Below are 16,666 nucleotides of genomic sequence, written 5' to 3' on the forward strand. Positions count from 1 at the left end.
GACTAGCCCCAGAATTTTCTTTTTTTAATCAAATACTGTACTTACTGGAGACTGTAGCCTTTGCTCTCTGATAATACATGGTCTTTCAAGGAATGAAAAAACATTATTTTGAGCCTCTGTGATATTGAGGCTCTCACACTTGTTTCTTGGTAGTATAGAGATTACATGATTAGGTGCACTCAAACCAATTTTATTGCAACTATTGGGTCTAATGCGCTGTTGGACCTTTGACTTACGAACGCCTCCCATCAAAGCATCATCAATATTTCCACCTCTTAGCTGCTTTCTGTTTCTGACAAATATTTTCTAGTCCTTCAAACAATTTCTTTTTTGTTAAGCAAATCCTATCTTCTCTCTTCAAAAAACAAACAAACAAAAAGGGATAAAATAGCCCACAGTGTGTGTGTGTGTGTGTGTGTTGTCTGCCTCTGTGTATTTGTGTGCATGTGCATGCACCTAATTGAAGATCTTTTCTCTCATTTAGGGGCTTGATCATTACAGGGCAAAACCTTTCCCAGAGATAGCCAGTAAAAAGGGATAAGACAAATAACTGGAGAATCAGATCTGCTTTTGGAGTCATGTGCCTGGGTATTCATTTTCCAATGAATATTTGTGCATGTTAAAATCATTTATCAGGAAAAAATGTGAGAAGCAGAATTAGGATAAAAAGAAGAAATTGGATTAGAATGAGGATGAACAGGTGAAGATTGTGTGCTAAGAAAAAAATGGGCCCCAGTTTTCTGGTTTCATGTAAAAACGCAGAGTATTTTTAAGAAAGTTTTAATGAAGAAGCCTACATAAGAAATATATATTCAGTGTTTAACTGAAGTATTTCCTATTGTGAAAGTATAATGTTTATACAGCCGAATATACTGCACTGACTTTTCAAATAGTAGTTAGTTCAATTTAATTCCTTAGACATAAGATTAAAATGCAGCTAACATTTATACCATCATTTATTGTTTTCAAAGCAGTTTTACTATATGTCTTATTTGTAATCATACTACCTTGAATATCAATGGTGCTAGTTATTAGAAAAACAAATAGGTTATTTAATGCTAATCTATCTTTTTGTTAGTCTCTCCAAGTGTAGACAGATGTACATTCTTATAATGGGATGATAAACAATATAATGAATTGAGTCTGAACTTTAGCAACTTGAGCATGGGTCCTGGCTCAACCACTTTGTATCTGGAATTGTGAAAAAGTTACTTGCATTGAGTCTTCATCTTTAAAATAGACATCACACCTCTCCTATCAGATAAATTCAATGAAACATTATTTAAAACATGCACCAATACAGTATCTGTCTCATAATAGGCACTTAGTATATAATGGCATATGTGATGTTTAAAAATACGATGTGGAATATGTTATACATTCTAATAACATGTCTAATATGTTTAATCCAAATACTGTTGAAAAAATATGCAATTTTGCCCTTCTGAATGATTTAAATATCTCAGAATAATCCTTTTATCAGTGGTATAACCAGTCTATGTGTCAATTAATGTTTTCCAATTTTACATATTATGAAAATGAGCACTCTTTAGAGGAACTTAGGGAAGTATGTAGGCTGGGGCAAGGATTCAGATCTAGTTTGATACCCAACTTATCTACTTTGAAGCTAAGTGCATTTGGGAATTGTGAAGTTCCTCTAAACCTCAGGTTTTCAGCTGTTAAATGAGGGGGATATTTAGTACTGTTTACAACTGTTAACTGTTAACCGTTAATGTATGAATGACCCCAGCACATAGTAGGGGCTCAGTAAGTGTTAATTTCCTTCTCTTATGTACACAGCTGGCTTTACCTTATTTTGGAGGGAATACGTTTTCTGAAAGTTCAGGCCTGGGTAATTCCAAATGACAATCTGAATAGAATGTTATTGGCAGAAGTGAATAAATATGAAAATGTTCTCTTAATTAAGGTCCTAGGACAGTTACATGGGACATCCAAGAGTAAGTATGATCCTATCATTGAAGACAGATGCATTATAGAATCAATCACTGGTGAAATCTGTGGACTAGCTGAGGTAGCCCACCTGACCTAGTAGGAAGGCATGGGGAGTTTTATTTTTCTGCACTCCTTCTCTGGAAAGATGGAGAGTCACAGTGAGTTTTTCACTATTTGATAAAGACCATCACTTTCCACACATGAACATTCTACTTTAGACAAGAGTCAGACAGCTGTGAGAGACCTGTGAAGACATATTTCAGTTTTATTATCTTTTAGGCATAGACGGGTATGTTAATCCATTTCCACATACAATTCCTATTATCACATACAGGGAGTAAACCTTGAACCTGCGAGACCTGTTTCCTGTTGCCAAAGAATTAAATGGGAGAGCCGAAACCTCAGAAGCTGAGGATTTGGAATTCTTTTTCTTCTCAGCATCTCCGTGCACGTGGCGGCCATTAAACAAGTAAGCTTTCCTCTTTATCCAGGCACTGATTCGATGGTAACAATGTTGACTCTTTTTTTTCCCCCGGCAAACTTTCTTCTTTCAGTCCAGAGCTCTGAGTTTCTCATGTTCTGCTCTGGAGGTTCTGACAGCTGTTTTTGGACTTAATGAACCATTGCAAGTGGAAACCAAGAAATAATTGTAGCATAACCCTCTCTTTCTATTGTCATGTTGCTTCTTTCTGCAAATATATCTTAGAAGTTAGACTTTAAACCTTTGATCTCCCACACCAAAAGAAAAAATAATATTTATATGGAAGTAATTTTATTTTAGTGTTTGTGATTTATTGCGGAGAGCAGGTGTTTAAAAATTTTAGAATTTCTTTAACAAAATTCTAAAGAGAAAATAAAAAATAAATCACAGTATTTACAGAGATAACAGAATGGCTTAGCCATGCAAAACAAATAACTTTGGTTTTTCCCCTTTTACTTTGGTTTAAATATTGACCAAGATTTAATTTTTTTTCCTGCCAAATAAAACTTCAATAAAAGTTTAGAGGCAAAATAACATATTTTCTTTTTTTCCCATAATATTTTATACAGCATTGAGTCTAAGAATATTTTATGCATTTAATCCATACCAATGCACTACAGGAAGCTTTTATTAAACGGAGTCACTATTGCCCAGACAGTAAATGGTTTACAAATGTACAATAACATATGTTTCTAAATAATGCAGAAGTGGCGAAATATTATTCCTATTCTCATCTGACTTTAATTTTCAATTTATTTTCATTGCCTTCATAATTTTTTATTTCATGAGTCTAAGAAACAAACACCAGTTTTCCTTTTCCTTTCGAATAACATAGCTCTATACCTAGAAATCTGATGTTCATTTATCTTCCCTTTAAAGTTGTGTAAATCCTGGGAAAGAAATGGCTGTGCAGTGTTCTCCCAGAAACCAGGCTTCTGCTTGAAAGAGCAAAGTTTAAAAGTCTAGTCACAAGTAGCCCATATCCAGTCTACTTCAAAAAGTTTCCATTTATACTACCACCCCAAAAATTGCCTCGAGCATAAAACATGTTTATAAAGTTACAAATTGGAATGTAACTAAAGATACATAGACATTTTATTATTACACTTTCATGTACTGCTTGATAAATTATGTATCAGTTAAAAACACTAAATTATCTGCAGGTGCATTCAATATCTGTAGGGTAGTTAACAAAAACACACACGAAAAAAATATATATTCTATATTCTGTGGAAAATAACACAGCTTTGATAATGACCACTGTTAAAAACTCCAATTCTGATTGATATCTTTTTAAACATGAAATAGGTATAATTTTAAGGCAGTGGATAACCCAAAGGATTTAACACCAATTTGTAATTGCAGTGATTTACATTGTGATCTATGAAAATGGGAATGTTGACCATGATTTTTCCAAACTGTCTCTCACACATGCTTGTGTTTTTTCTTTTGACAGAAAATAATTTATTAGCAGGTGTCTGTAGAGGTAAGTGCTACCAAATTCTGTTTTATGTCTTTTTTAGAATAGGTAAAATTGTCAGTTTGGGAGTACCGTTATGTATGTGTGTCTATATGCATCTGTGATTTACTTCTGAGAGTCTGCTGGTGGCACATCAAAGAGTCTGCTCCTATGGTGTCTGTCAGTCTGACTCTCGGCCTCCCCTCCCTTGTGATAAAAATCACAGTTTTTGATTAGGGCAATGTGAGTGTCCCCAATCTTCACAAGCTGCCACCTTTGGGTTTTAGGTGCTTGTGAGATAGTTTGGGGCATTACTGATAGCAATCAGAATCAGAAATGTACCTGCTCAGATTATCCATATAAACAATTGAAATAAAAACATTACATTATACATCAGATTAACAGCAACTCCCAGAACAAAGCTTACAGTGTATAAAAATAGCTACGTAAAAAATTTACATAAAAGGCAAACCAAAAAGAAATCCTCAGTGCAGACATTTACGGAAAAAAAATTGAACCAAACACAACATATGACCTATTATCATGGCTGCCAAAACTTGGTCTTATTGTTTGTAATTAAATTTCCTTGTTTTACTCGAGATAATTCTCTAAAAACCTGTGACAGCTTGGTAGAATGAACTGCTTAATACTTGAACCATGAATTGCTGTCAGTGTCTTTGTTTATGTCTTAAATACAATCCACGTTCATGCTTCAATTGGTCTACATGATTTTTATCTCTGAAATGAAAAAAAAAAGCATACTTTAGATAAGCTGCCATTGTCCCCGAGCCCATCTATAATCTCAGGCATTGCTGCATCCATTCTTCAAATAATTTTTGGAATTATTCAGAGTGTTCTCTTTTTTTTTTTTTGTAAAATTAATACTAATACAAGCTTTTTCAAGAAAATATGTCATTGCATTTCCCTTTAGGTTAAAAATATATTCATTCCTTCAAATCACACTATTTCGTGGGATGTGCCTTCAGGTACAGTTTTTCATTGAGCAGTTACTCTAAACAATTTTGAAGAAAACAGTAGTTAAAATCTATGTTTACAAAGGACTACGGAAAAGAACCCTAGAGAAGTGGAAAAAGCAAACAAACAAAAGAAGTCGTGTGGGAATGCTGCATACTTGACCTCCAATGAAAGGCAAGATAGAGAAGCAATCCAGTTCTGATTTCTTTCACCCCATCAGTTTAAAATCCTGGCTTTCAGATTTTAAAAAACAAGTCTTATTTCAATTATTCTATTGTTCTCCCCTGTGTGCATCCTTTTAAATTCAGTACTTTCCCACACCCCATCCTTACTATGGGATTAACTTGGATGACCCACTCAAATTGTGACTTGTGGTTTATTTATAATGAACCCGAGTTTACTGTGGTGGTTGGGGCTTTTCATATCATATTGGTAAGCTATAGTAGCAGTTATTCTAAAAGACACATTAAATAGTTAGTGCAAATGGCTCTCCTATTTGCTTGGTTTAAGGGAACACAAATAAAAAGAAAAACCTCAAATTGCAGGTGGCAATGCTATGGAAACATACTCCTTTTTGAGACTGTCTTAAAAATCACACACAGCTATTTTATATGTTAAATATATATAACATATGTAACAGACATATGCCTCTACATATGTGCATATAGATACGTGGATACATATATACACATATACATACATATACTACCTATAAAAGCATGTGTGTATATGTATACACACATGCACAAGTTTGTTTGACTTTTCATTAAAATGATTTGGGATACTGGCTGTATAAATATACTCATGCTTTTATTAAATCCCGAGATTAATTTTTTTTTTTAATTTTTATATTTTGAGACAGAATCTCATTCTGTCACCCAGATTGGAGTGCAGTGGTGCCATCTCGGCTCACTGCAACCCCCACCTCCTGGGTTCAAGTGATTCTCCTGCCTCAGCCACCTGAGTAGCTGGGATTATAGGTGCTTGCCACCAGGACTGGCTCATTTTTGTATTTTTAACAGAGACACAGGGTTTCACCACATTGGCCAGAGTGGTCTCGAACTCCTAGTCTCCAGTGATCCGCCTGCCTCAGCCTCCCAGTGTTGGGATTACAGGCATGAGCCACTGCATCCAGCCTAAAATTTTTATATTTCAAAATTATTTTCATAATCATTTGTTTAAAGTAAATTTAAGGTATTAGAATCTGTTCTTATTGAACTCAAATACTAATTCAAAAAATAAAGCTTCTTTGCACTTAAAGTTTTTGCATTAAAATATAAAATGCTAATTGAATGTTAACATCTCTTAGTTGGTTTTTATGATTCAGAGGATAATGATTATTTTGAGGAGGGAGGTGGGGAGACAGGTAAGTTTCCATTCTTCCAAAAGCACTTTCTAAGTCACAGAAGTTTCCTTTTGAAAAACTCTATTCCTGTTTTGAGAGGATGTGGAGAAATAGGAACGCTTTTACGCTGTTGGTGGGAGTGTAAATTAGTTCAACCATTGTGGAAGACAGTGCGGCAATTCTTCAAGGATCTAGAACCAGAAATACCATTTGACGCAGCAATCCCATTACTGAGTATATACCAAAAGGATTATTAACCATTCTACTATAAAGACACATGCATACGTATGTTTATTGCCGCACTGTTCACAATAGCAAAGACTTGGAACCAACCCAAATGTCCATCAATGATAGACTGGATAAAGAAAATGTTGCACATATACACCATGGAATACTATGCAGCTGTAAAAAAGGGTGAGTTCATGTCCATTGCAGGGACATGGATCAAGCTGGAAGCCATCATTCTCAGCAAACTAACACAGGAACGGAAAACCAGACACCGCATGTTCTCACTCACAAGTGGGAGTTGAACAATGAGAACACATGGACACAGGGAGGGGAACACCACACACTGGGCTCTGTTGGGAGGTGAGGGGCTAGGGCAGGGACAGCATTAGGAGAAATACCTAATGTAGATGAAGGATCGATAGCAAACCACCATGGCATGTGTATACCTATGTAACCTGCACGTTCTGCACATGTATCCCAGAACTTAAAGTATAATAAAAAGGAAAAAAAGAAACCAAAACCTCTCTTCCTGTTTTGAAAGCTGTCATTATGAAGCATCTTAACGTAAAGGCTTTCATCTTTAAGGATGTTTCCTACTTGCTAGGGAATTATTTCTATGAAACTCATACAGACTACTCACCTGGACAACTAGGACAGTTTCTCTCTTAGGCTTCAGTTTTGTGATTGTTTTCTTCTAACTTTTTGTTTTCTTCCATATTACCGAGGTCCTTGTTTACATGTTTTGATGCAGTCCTGTAAGAGAAATAAACTTCATCACATTGACACATACATGTTCAACTTTTATATTTAATTTTAAGATTTGAATTCATGTGTCTTTGAAAAGCAAATGTTTCACAGCAAACCACTAGGCAAAAGTTTCATCTGTGAGCCTTGACTGATAACAGAGCACATTCTACTGAAATAAGCTTGGTGATGGGTTTGCAGTAAATGTGTGCTTAAAGAAAAAAAAATCAATTATTTTGAACACAGACTATACAGCACTTTGTTGCATCATGTTTTTAGCTAGGTTATTTTTCTCTCCACTTTCTGGGAAGTAACTCATTTGATAGTATAAATTTTTGTTTTAAGTGAATTTTCTGCAAAAACATTTCTTAGGACATTTCATGAAGGCCTTTTCCCTTTTGGTGTTCCCTATCATGTATCCCAGTTGAACCAAAGCCCTATGTCTATCTTTATAGATTCTGTTTTACTGAATACATCAGCAACAAGATTATTGAGACCAAGTTTATGATAGAACATTGACAACAGAAGCTACAGCAACTCTAACATGGCTAGTTCTCAAATTATGGTCCCAGACCAGCAGTATCAGCATCCCCTGTGAATTTGTGAGAAATGCAAATTCTTGGGCCCTACACCAGAACTACAGAAACAGAAACAGAAACTGTGGGGATGGGACCTGCAATCTCTGTTAACTCCTCAGATGATTCCACTGCCTGCCACACTTTGAAAACCAATGCCTTAGCAGCTACTATGATTACCATTATAATGGTATTCTGTTTCCTTCTACTATAATGGTATACTATAATGGTATTCTGTTTCCTTCTACTATTCCTTAATATATTAGTGCTCACCAATATGAAGCCCATACCTACCCAGCTGCTTTTTTTATAAGCAAGTGGACAGAATAGTACACTGAAATGACAGAACTTGAGTAATTGTTAATCCAACCTTTCCAGATAGTTCTGTACACAATTATATGCATAAACATGTCTTTGATTATTGTAATAGCTACTAACTCTATATTCTAATAACTATAATTTCCATAAATCAGTAAGAATTGTGGCAATTTTAAAAAGCCACATAATCCCCAAAATCTCTTCTCTCCTTTTTTTCTTCCCCTTGTCTTCTTTCACCCTTCTAATTTTTTTCTCCATTCCATTCCTTCTTTCTTTTTCTACTTCTCCTTTTGCTTTCTCTTTTTGTCTGTTTTCTTTTAAACTCATTTCATTAACTTTCACTCCTTTCATCTAAAGTAAGAATTATAACTTGTTTGGAGCAAGTAGACAGTGATAGATAAAAAAGTCAACATTCAGTAAGTAAATCCTAAAAAATAAAATAAATCAACAATGCAATACATGAGGACAGTGACTACTATAATATAAATTGCATACAATTAATATAATATAAATTGCAATTTTAATTTATTTCAACTTGCCTTGACTTGTATGGTAAGAATAAAGCCATATCCTCATTAAGTGTGCAAATGATTACATAACCTTGAAATAAAGCATGGACTACAAAGAGTTATGTTTTGAGTAATACTGAAAAAAAAAAACAAATTGTACTTTGTTAACGCTTATATTTATAACAATTATAAACCCTCAGAAAAGTACAGAATGAACTATTTGACTGTATTTGAGAGTGACAAAAATAAGATAGAAATTGAAAGAAAATTTTACATGACTTTTCCTCTGAGGGCACTTCTCAGTTTGGGAGGTATGGACCAAGTAGAACAAAAGCTGGAAATCAAGCGGGAAAAATCTTAGAAAGGAGACAGCCACAGGGTGGCAAGAATTCCAAATTTGTGTACAAACTATGATGAGCTCCTTGGATGACCCCGTGAATAGCATATGTGGGAGAAATTTCAAAGAGCTTAGAGGGAAGCAATACCAGAAGGCTTAGAAACCTGATAGATCTTTAGGCACTACCCGCACAGTTTGGAGTTGAACTTCACCAAGCCAGAAGTGGTTAGTGACACATCAGTCTTTGTATTGAAACTCCAGAAAAACCAAGAAAGACTATGTGTCGAAACGACACACAGGCTGGGCTCAGTTGCTCACACCTGTAATCCCAGCACTTTGGGAGGCCAAGATGGGTGGATCACTTGAGGTCAGGAGTTAGAGACCAGCCTGGCCAACATGGAAAAAGCCTGTCTCTACTAAAATTACAAAAATTAACCAGTCATGGTAGTGTGTGCCTGTAATCCCAGCTACTTGGGAGGCTTGGGAGGCTGAAGTGGGAGAATCACTTGAACCCAGGAGGGGGAGGTTGCAATGAGCTGAGATAGCACACCTTGAACTCCAGCCTAGGTGACACAACAAGACTCCATCTCAAAAAAAAAAAAAAGAAAAAAGAAAAAAGAACTAGACACTAGACGTTCATCCTAAGACAGACATGGAATACAAACTGTAAAATTAACCATCACAAGGACAAGGTGACAGTAGAGAGCAATTAGCCAGTAACTTAATTGTCTGCTAGGAAAAACAACTCATATCCTTTAGAAAAATATAACAGAAATTATAATCTAAAACATATCACCCACAAAATCTATTATATAATAAAAAAGTTTCAATACATATACGGAATAGAAAAATGTAACACAAAGTCCAGAGAATGTCCTTAGGTGATGCAGATTTACAGATTTTGAATCAGCAGGCAAGAATTTTAAGTCAATTATTATAATACCCACTCAATGGCTTAAAGGAAAAGATGCTAACAATGACAGAGCAGATGGAAATATCAGCAGCAAAAAATGTGAACAAAAATAATTATATGACTGAAAACTAGAATATTGATACTGAATGATTCACTAAATGCACTTAACATCAGATTGGAAGTGGCAAAAGAAAGCATTAGTGAACCTAAGGAAAAAAATGTAAGTTACAGATTCTAGAAAACAGAGAGAAAGAAAACAGTAAAAAAGTGAGGAGATGGAGTCCAGGGCAGTGGAAAAAAAAAAGAAAAGTGAGCAGATCTTCAGTGGCCTGTGAGATGACAGTGAGCAGGCTAACATATGCTGACATGTGTGGATTTGAAGTCAAATAGAAGAGAAAGAGAATGAGGCAAAAATATATTTGAAGAAACAATGAGAAAATTTCCGAGATTTGATAAAGTCTATTAACTTGAAGATCCAAAATGCTCAGAAGTCCGGAAGGAGGAAATGCAAAAAGAAAAACACACTCAAGTAAATCATAGACATACTAACCAAAAGCAAATATAAAAAGAAATATTTGAAAGTGCCACAGAAAAATTGTTCAGGAGAACAATAACATAAATAACAAGTGATGTCTCATCAGAAAAAAATGCACACCAGAGATAATTAAACATCTTTAAAATGCTGAAAGGAAAAGTTTTCAACCCAAAATTTTACATCACTGAAAAGATCCTTCACTTAAAGGGAAAAGAAAGACATATTAAATTAAATGGAAAGAAAGTAGAAAAAAGTATCACCATCAGACCTTTCCTAAAGGAAGCACTAAAGGAAGTTCTTTGAAGGGAAATAACATCAGATGGGAACTCAGATATGTGAGAAAATATAAAATAATACATGTTGTAGATATGTAAAATATTTTAAAAGACAACTAACAGTTTAATATATATGCTTCATATGCAAATATATGTAAAACATAGTTGATCTTTATAACATATGCAGACAAAATAGATGTGACAATAATAGCAACAAAGATAGAGGAAGTTAAAAGGGATTATGCTTCAAAAATCTTAGATTTGTAACATGAGTAGATTGTTTTGAGTTCTTATTGTAATCCTTATAGCAAGTACAATAAACAAACACAAAGAGGTATAGTGAAAAGGCCAGTAGAAGTATTAAAACGTAATACTAAAACTTAATTGAGTAATTCAAAAGAAGGCAGGATGGAAGGACAGAAGATAGCTAGAACACAGATAGGGAGGTAGTCTTACATATAACTGATAATTAAATATAACGTGGTGAACTCTTCCAGTTAAAAGGCAAAGATTGTCAAACTGTACAAAGTAAGCAAGACTCTACAAAATGCTCTACACCAGAGGTTAACAAATTTTTTCTTAAAGGTTTAGACTTGTAAATACTTTAAGCTTGCAGGACATGTGGCTTTTCTTTCAACGGTTTTTAATTCTGCCATTATAGCATGAAAATAAAACATGCTATATATAAAGAAATAGGCATAACTGTGTTGCAGTAGAACTTTATTGATAAAATTAACCAACAGCCCGAGGTCAGAGTTTGCTCTCTTACTCTACATGAAAGATGAATTTTAAATATAAAGAGATAATTGAAAATAAAAAGGAAAAGATATACATGTAAATACTACATATACACATGTCGTGTGGCTATATTAACATCAAACAATGTAAAATTCATGGCAAGGCATATTACCAGAGATAATGAGAGATATTTCATAATTATAAAAGCTTTCATATATAAAGAAGTTATAACAATTGTAAGTATATGTACCTAATAAAAGTATAAAGTAAAAACTGACATAACTGAAGGGAGAAGTAAATAAATATGCAGTCTTTAGTGAATAATTTGATATCACTTTCTCAATAATTGATAAGACGATTACACCAACATTTAATATGTATGATCCTGATGAAGTAAATAGTACAGTTGTCCCTGGTATCTGCAGGGTGCTGGTTCCAGGACCTCTCTTGAATACTAAAATCCACAGATGTTCCAGTTGCTTCACTGGGCTAGCTGTCTTGCCATAAACATGTATTTTTAAGAAAAAGGATAAAAGAACAAGTATTTTCTGTCATTGGACAACAGGTAGCAAAGTACTGTGATCTGTGTGATTTCTAAGAGAAAAGCCACAAGCTGCACTCGATGACAATCCAGGCTTTGTGCCTGGAAGTATTTTCTGGTGGTGCCAAAAATGAGGACCCAAGCAGAAAACAGAGTTTTCACTGAGTTGAGGAGGCAGAAATCACACTTGGCTGGAAGGAGATGATGAAAATTGCAGGAAAGAGGTAGAATTATGCAAAGAAAACAGCATGAGAAATTTACATAAGCATTCCTTTGATTCTTTCTCCAAGTACTAATTCGGATACATCCATCCTAATCTAGTTTAAAACCAAGCTCCAAAAAAGTTAAGCTGATCCATAAGTAACTTGGCTACCTGCCAAACAAAATTTAAAATAATATAACATCTAGATTTCCAATATCCAAACAAAAATTACTAGACATACAAAGAAATAGAGCAATGTGACCTATAATTAGGAGAAAAAAAGTTAATAAAACCCTACAAATAATTGAATTAATAGTCAAGGATTAGAAAATAGGAATTACAGATTATAAGAGTTTAAAGGAAAACATTAATATAATAATAAGAGAAACAGAAGATTGAAAATAAAGTTGAATATTTAGAACTGAGAAACACAGATCAGAAATGGTAATTTCATGAAGCTGGTTACTGGAAGATCAGATATTGCAACTGAAATAAAATCAGTGACAATTAAGTTATAGACATAGAAATTATGCAATATGAATCTTTTCAAAAAAAGCAAAGGCATTAAAAATTGAGCCAGAGATCTGTGGGACAATTTCAAGAAGTCTAATATATGTATACCAGGAGTCTTATGAAGAAAGAAAGAGGGTAAACAGATATAAAAAAATTGCTGGAAATTTTTCCAAATTTTCAAAAGCAGTGAAAAATAATATCCAATTACTTCTTTTTTCTCCAGAGATGGGGTCTTGCTCTGTTGCCCAGCTGGGAGTTCAGTAGTACAATTACAGCTAACTGTAGCCTTGGACTCCTGGACTCAAGTGATCCTCCCACCTTAGCCTCTATTTTATTTTTTTCTTTCCAGACAAAGTCTTGCTCTGTTGCCCAGGCTGGAGTGCAGTGGTGTAATCTCAGTTCACTGCAATCTCTGTGCCCCAGGTTCAAGTGATTCCCATGTCTCAGCCTCCTGCATAGCTGGGATCACAAGAGTGTGGCACTAAACCCGGCTAATTTTTGTATTTTTGGTAGGGAGAGGGTTTTGCCATGTTGGTCAGCCTGGTTTCAAACTCCTGGCATCAAGCAACTTGCCTGCCTCGGCCACCCAAATTGGTGGAATTACAAGTGTGAGCCACCCACATGACTGATCTCCTTGTGTAGTTAGGACTACAGGTGTGCATTACCACACCTGGCCAAAATCCAACTACTCATTAAAAACAATACAATCCAGAAGGCAATGGCACATCTTTAAGGTGCTCAATATTCTAAGAAGTATCAACCTAGGAATCTGTAACCATGAAAATATCAAACAAAATTAAAAATGAAATAAGAACATTATCATAAAAATGAAAACTCAGAGAATTTACTGGTGGTAGACATGCACTCCCAGTAATGTCAAAGGACGTTTTTCAGAATGAAAGTGATAGACAAAGGCTCAGATCCACTAAAAATAAGTAGAGTGCTAGAAGGAGTAAATAAGTAGATACAAAAGAAAGTTTTCTCATAACTTTTAATTTTTAAAACAGATAATAGACTTCAGAGCATAAAATAATGAGAGTGTGTTGTGAGGCTTAGTACTTAGATGTAAGATAAATAACAACAATGGAACAAAATGCATGAAGGGGAAATGGAAGTGTATGCTTGTTACCTTCTTATATAACATGTGAAGTGATTTTGTATAATTTTAAAAAAGTAAGTAGGGGTAAGAAGATTTAAATAAACCGTTATTCACCTTAACTTAATCCTAACTGACAACTATAAAACACTACATCCATAAGCCCCCATTAAGTCTTTTTTCAAGTGTCCATGCAATATTCACAAGGAAAAACTGCATGCTAGGTCAAAAAATAAATCTCAATGTACTTTGAAAGACTAAAAGATTATGTAGTAGGTTGTATTGACAAAAAAGAATTAAATGAGAAATATTTGGAACTTAATACAGGTCTAGTCACTTGACTTCAAGGAAAAACTACAGAGAAACATTAACTGAATGAATACGAAAATACAACATACCAATGTTTGTGGAATACAGGTGACAGTGCTGAGAGGAATTTATAATTTCAATGCTTGTCTTATAAAAGAAGAAAGGCTAATACTAAGAATTGAAATTTTTATTTCAAGAAATTAGAGAAAAGAGAGAAAGTGGAAATCTAAATAAGAAAAAAGTAGTAATTATAAGAGCAAAATAAAAAATAAGCAATAGAGATAAAAAACAAAGCAAAACGTTATTTGAGGTCATTATGAAAATTGATAACACTCTATAAAGACTAAGAACGATAAATGAAAAAAAATTAGCAATATCAGATAACAAAAAAGTGTTATCACTATAGAACCCACAGGCATAAAAGGGATAAAAAAATTCTACTTTTTTTTTTTTTGCAAAAATGTCAATAATTTAAATGAAATGGATAAATTATTGAGCAACCTGCCAAAACTTATTCAAAAAGAAGCAACCCTATATCTATAAATTGAAATTTGGCCGGGTGCAGTGACTCATGCTTGTAATGCCAGCGCTTTAGGAGGCTGAGGAGGGTGGATCACTAGAGGTCAGGAGTTCAAGACCAGCCTGACCAACATGGAGAAATCCCGTCTCTACCAAAAATATGAAAATTAGCTAGGCGTGGTGGTGCATGCCTGTAATCCCAGCTGCTCGGGAGGCTACGGCAGGATAATCATTTGAAATCAGGAGGTAGAGGTTGCAGTGAACTGAGATTGTGACATTGCGCTCCAGCCTGGGCAACGAGAGTGAAACTCTTGTCTTAAACAGAAAAAAAAAAAAAAAAAAAAAAATTACATTTTGTTTTGAAGCAAATTCTCATGAAGAAAACGCAAGGTCCACTTAGTTTCATCATTGAATTCCATCAAACATTTAATGAATTAACAATCTTGGAAAAAGAAGAGGATGGGGTCCCTTTATCGATCCATTTTATAAGATCCACATTACTCTAGTACCAAAACTTGATGGGAATGTTATAAGAAAATTACAGACCAATATTCCTCATGAACATAGACAAAAGAATTGTTAATAAAATGTTAGTAAATAGTATCCATCAATATATAAAAATTATGATACACCATAATAGACTGAGATGTATTTCAAGAATGCAAGACTGGCTTACCGTTCGACAATCAATGAATGTAATTTACCATATTAACAGAGTAAACAATATGATTATTTTAATAGATATAGAAGAATATTTGAGAAAATTCAATGATTTGTGATAAAAACTACCGGTAATCTAGGAATAGTGAAAAAGTTATTCAACCTGATAAAGGATATTTTGTAGTAAAGAATTTGGCTTCATCCAAAGCAAGATCTGACCTTTGTTTTCAGTTGCTGGGAGCCAACATCTAAACAGTTGGAATTTTATGAGTTATACAGGCTTTCTTATCTATGTTGCTTCCTTAAATTATACCTGATAGCTTATGCTAATGAGATGTCTCAGGGCAGGGCCTTCTACACTAATCAGTCTTAGGGTGGGGTATAATGACACCAGAAAGGCCAATCATAGTTTAAGGAGGGAGCTTTGAGCTATGTGATATCAGATTGACCTCAGGAGAAGACAGGCTGGAGGTTAAGTTCAACCAATTAATCATGCCTGTGTAATAAAACCTAATGAAAACTCTGGACACTAAAGTTTGGGTGAACCTTTCAGGTTGGCCATACTCCATGCTTTTGTCACACGTCGATGCTGGTAGAATAATATATCCCTGAGGACAATGGAAACTTCACATTTGGAACCTCTTAGACTCTGTCCTATTTATTCTTCCCTTGGCTGATTTTTAACGTCACATTTTCTTGTAATAAATATAACCAGGAATATAAAAATTTTAGTAAGTTCTGTGAATCTTTCTAGTCAATTATCAAACCTGAGGACTGTTTTGGGAAACACCAAAACTTGCATTTGGTGTCAGAAATAAGGGTGATATTGTGTGTACTCTTCCCTCTTACTTTGTGGTTGGACCCTAACTCCTTGCAGGTGGAGTCAGAATTCTTGGGCAGACTAGGTAATGTGGAGAACTATACCCTTAACTCTGCAGTTTGAGTAACTCTGGGTAGGGATATACAGCTAGCATCATACATAATGGTAACTATTGAGCAATTTCCCCTCTAAGATTGGAAACATGCAAAGACGTCTGTTCTGAACATTTCTATTCAGACTTGTATTGGAGCTGCCTAAGAGTGCAAAAAAGCAAGCAAAATAGATAAATGGTATATAAAGTAGATGGGAAGGAGTAAAGTTATCCCCATTTGCAGATGCAATCATTGTTTACATGGGAATCCACAAAACAACTAGTAACTACTAACAAGGTAATTTAGTAAGATGGTAGTATACATTTCAACATAAAAAATTAATCACATTTTCACATACTAGTAGGAAAAACGAAACATTACAAAATTAATTGCATTTATAATAGCTGCAAAACATATAAACATACAGGAATAAACTTTTAAGGACATATCAAGTATCTACATTTAAAATTTGAAATATTACTAAGAAAAAATTGAAAAGAGCCAAGTAAAGGAAGAGATACATGATCAC

General features: G+C 34.5%; 1 protein-coding gene across 3 annotated transcripts in view; it reads right to left on the reverse strand.

Annotated features, from left to right (window-relative positions):
* Positions 1–2,194: 2,194 nt before the first annotated feature.
* ALCAM (activated leukocyte cell adhesion molecule) overlaps positions 2,195–16,666 on the reverse strand; it is a 209,835-nt gene continuing 195,363 nt past the window's right edge. For all 3 annotated transcript variants that reach the window (XM_023212407.2, XM_023212416.2, XM_023212425.3), the window contains 2 exons: positions 7,082–7,194; positions 2,195–4,631 (listed from right to left, as the gene is read on the reverse strand). In XM_023212407.2, the coding sequence (XP_023068175.1) occupies positions 7,107–7,194 (88 nt within the window). In that variant the 3' untranslated portion in view covers positions 2,195–4,631; positions 7,082–7,106. The remainder of the gene's footprint in view (positions 4,632–7,081; positions 7,195–16,666) is intronic.

This window comes from Piliocolobus tephrosceles, chromosome 2, assembly GCF_002776525.5.
Source record: "Piliocolobus tephrosceles isolate RC106 chromosome 2, ASM277652v3, whole genome shotgun sequence".
Taxonomy (NCBI): domain Eukaryota; kingdom Metazoa; phylum Chordata; class Mammalia; order Primates; family Cercopithecidae; genus Piliocolobus; species Piliocolobus tephrosceles.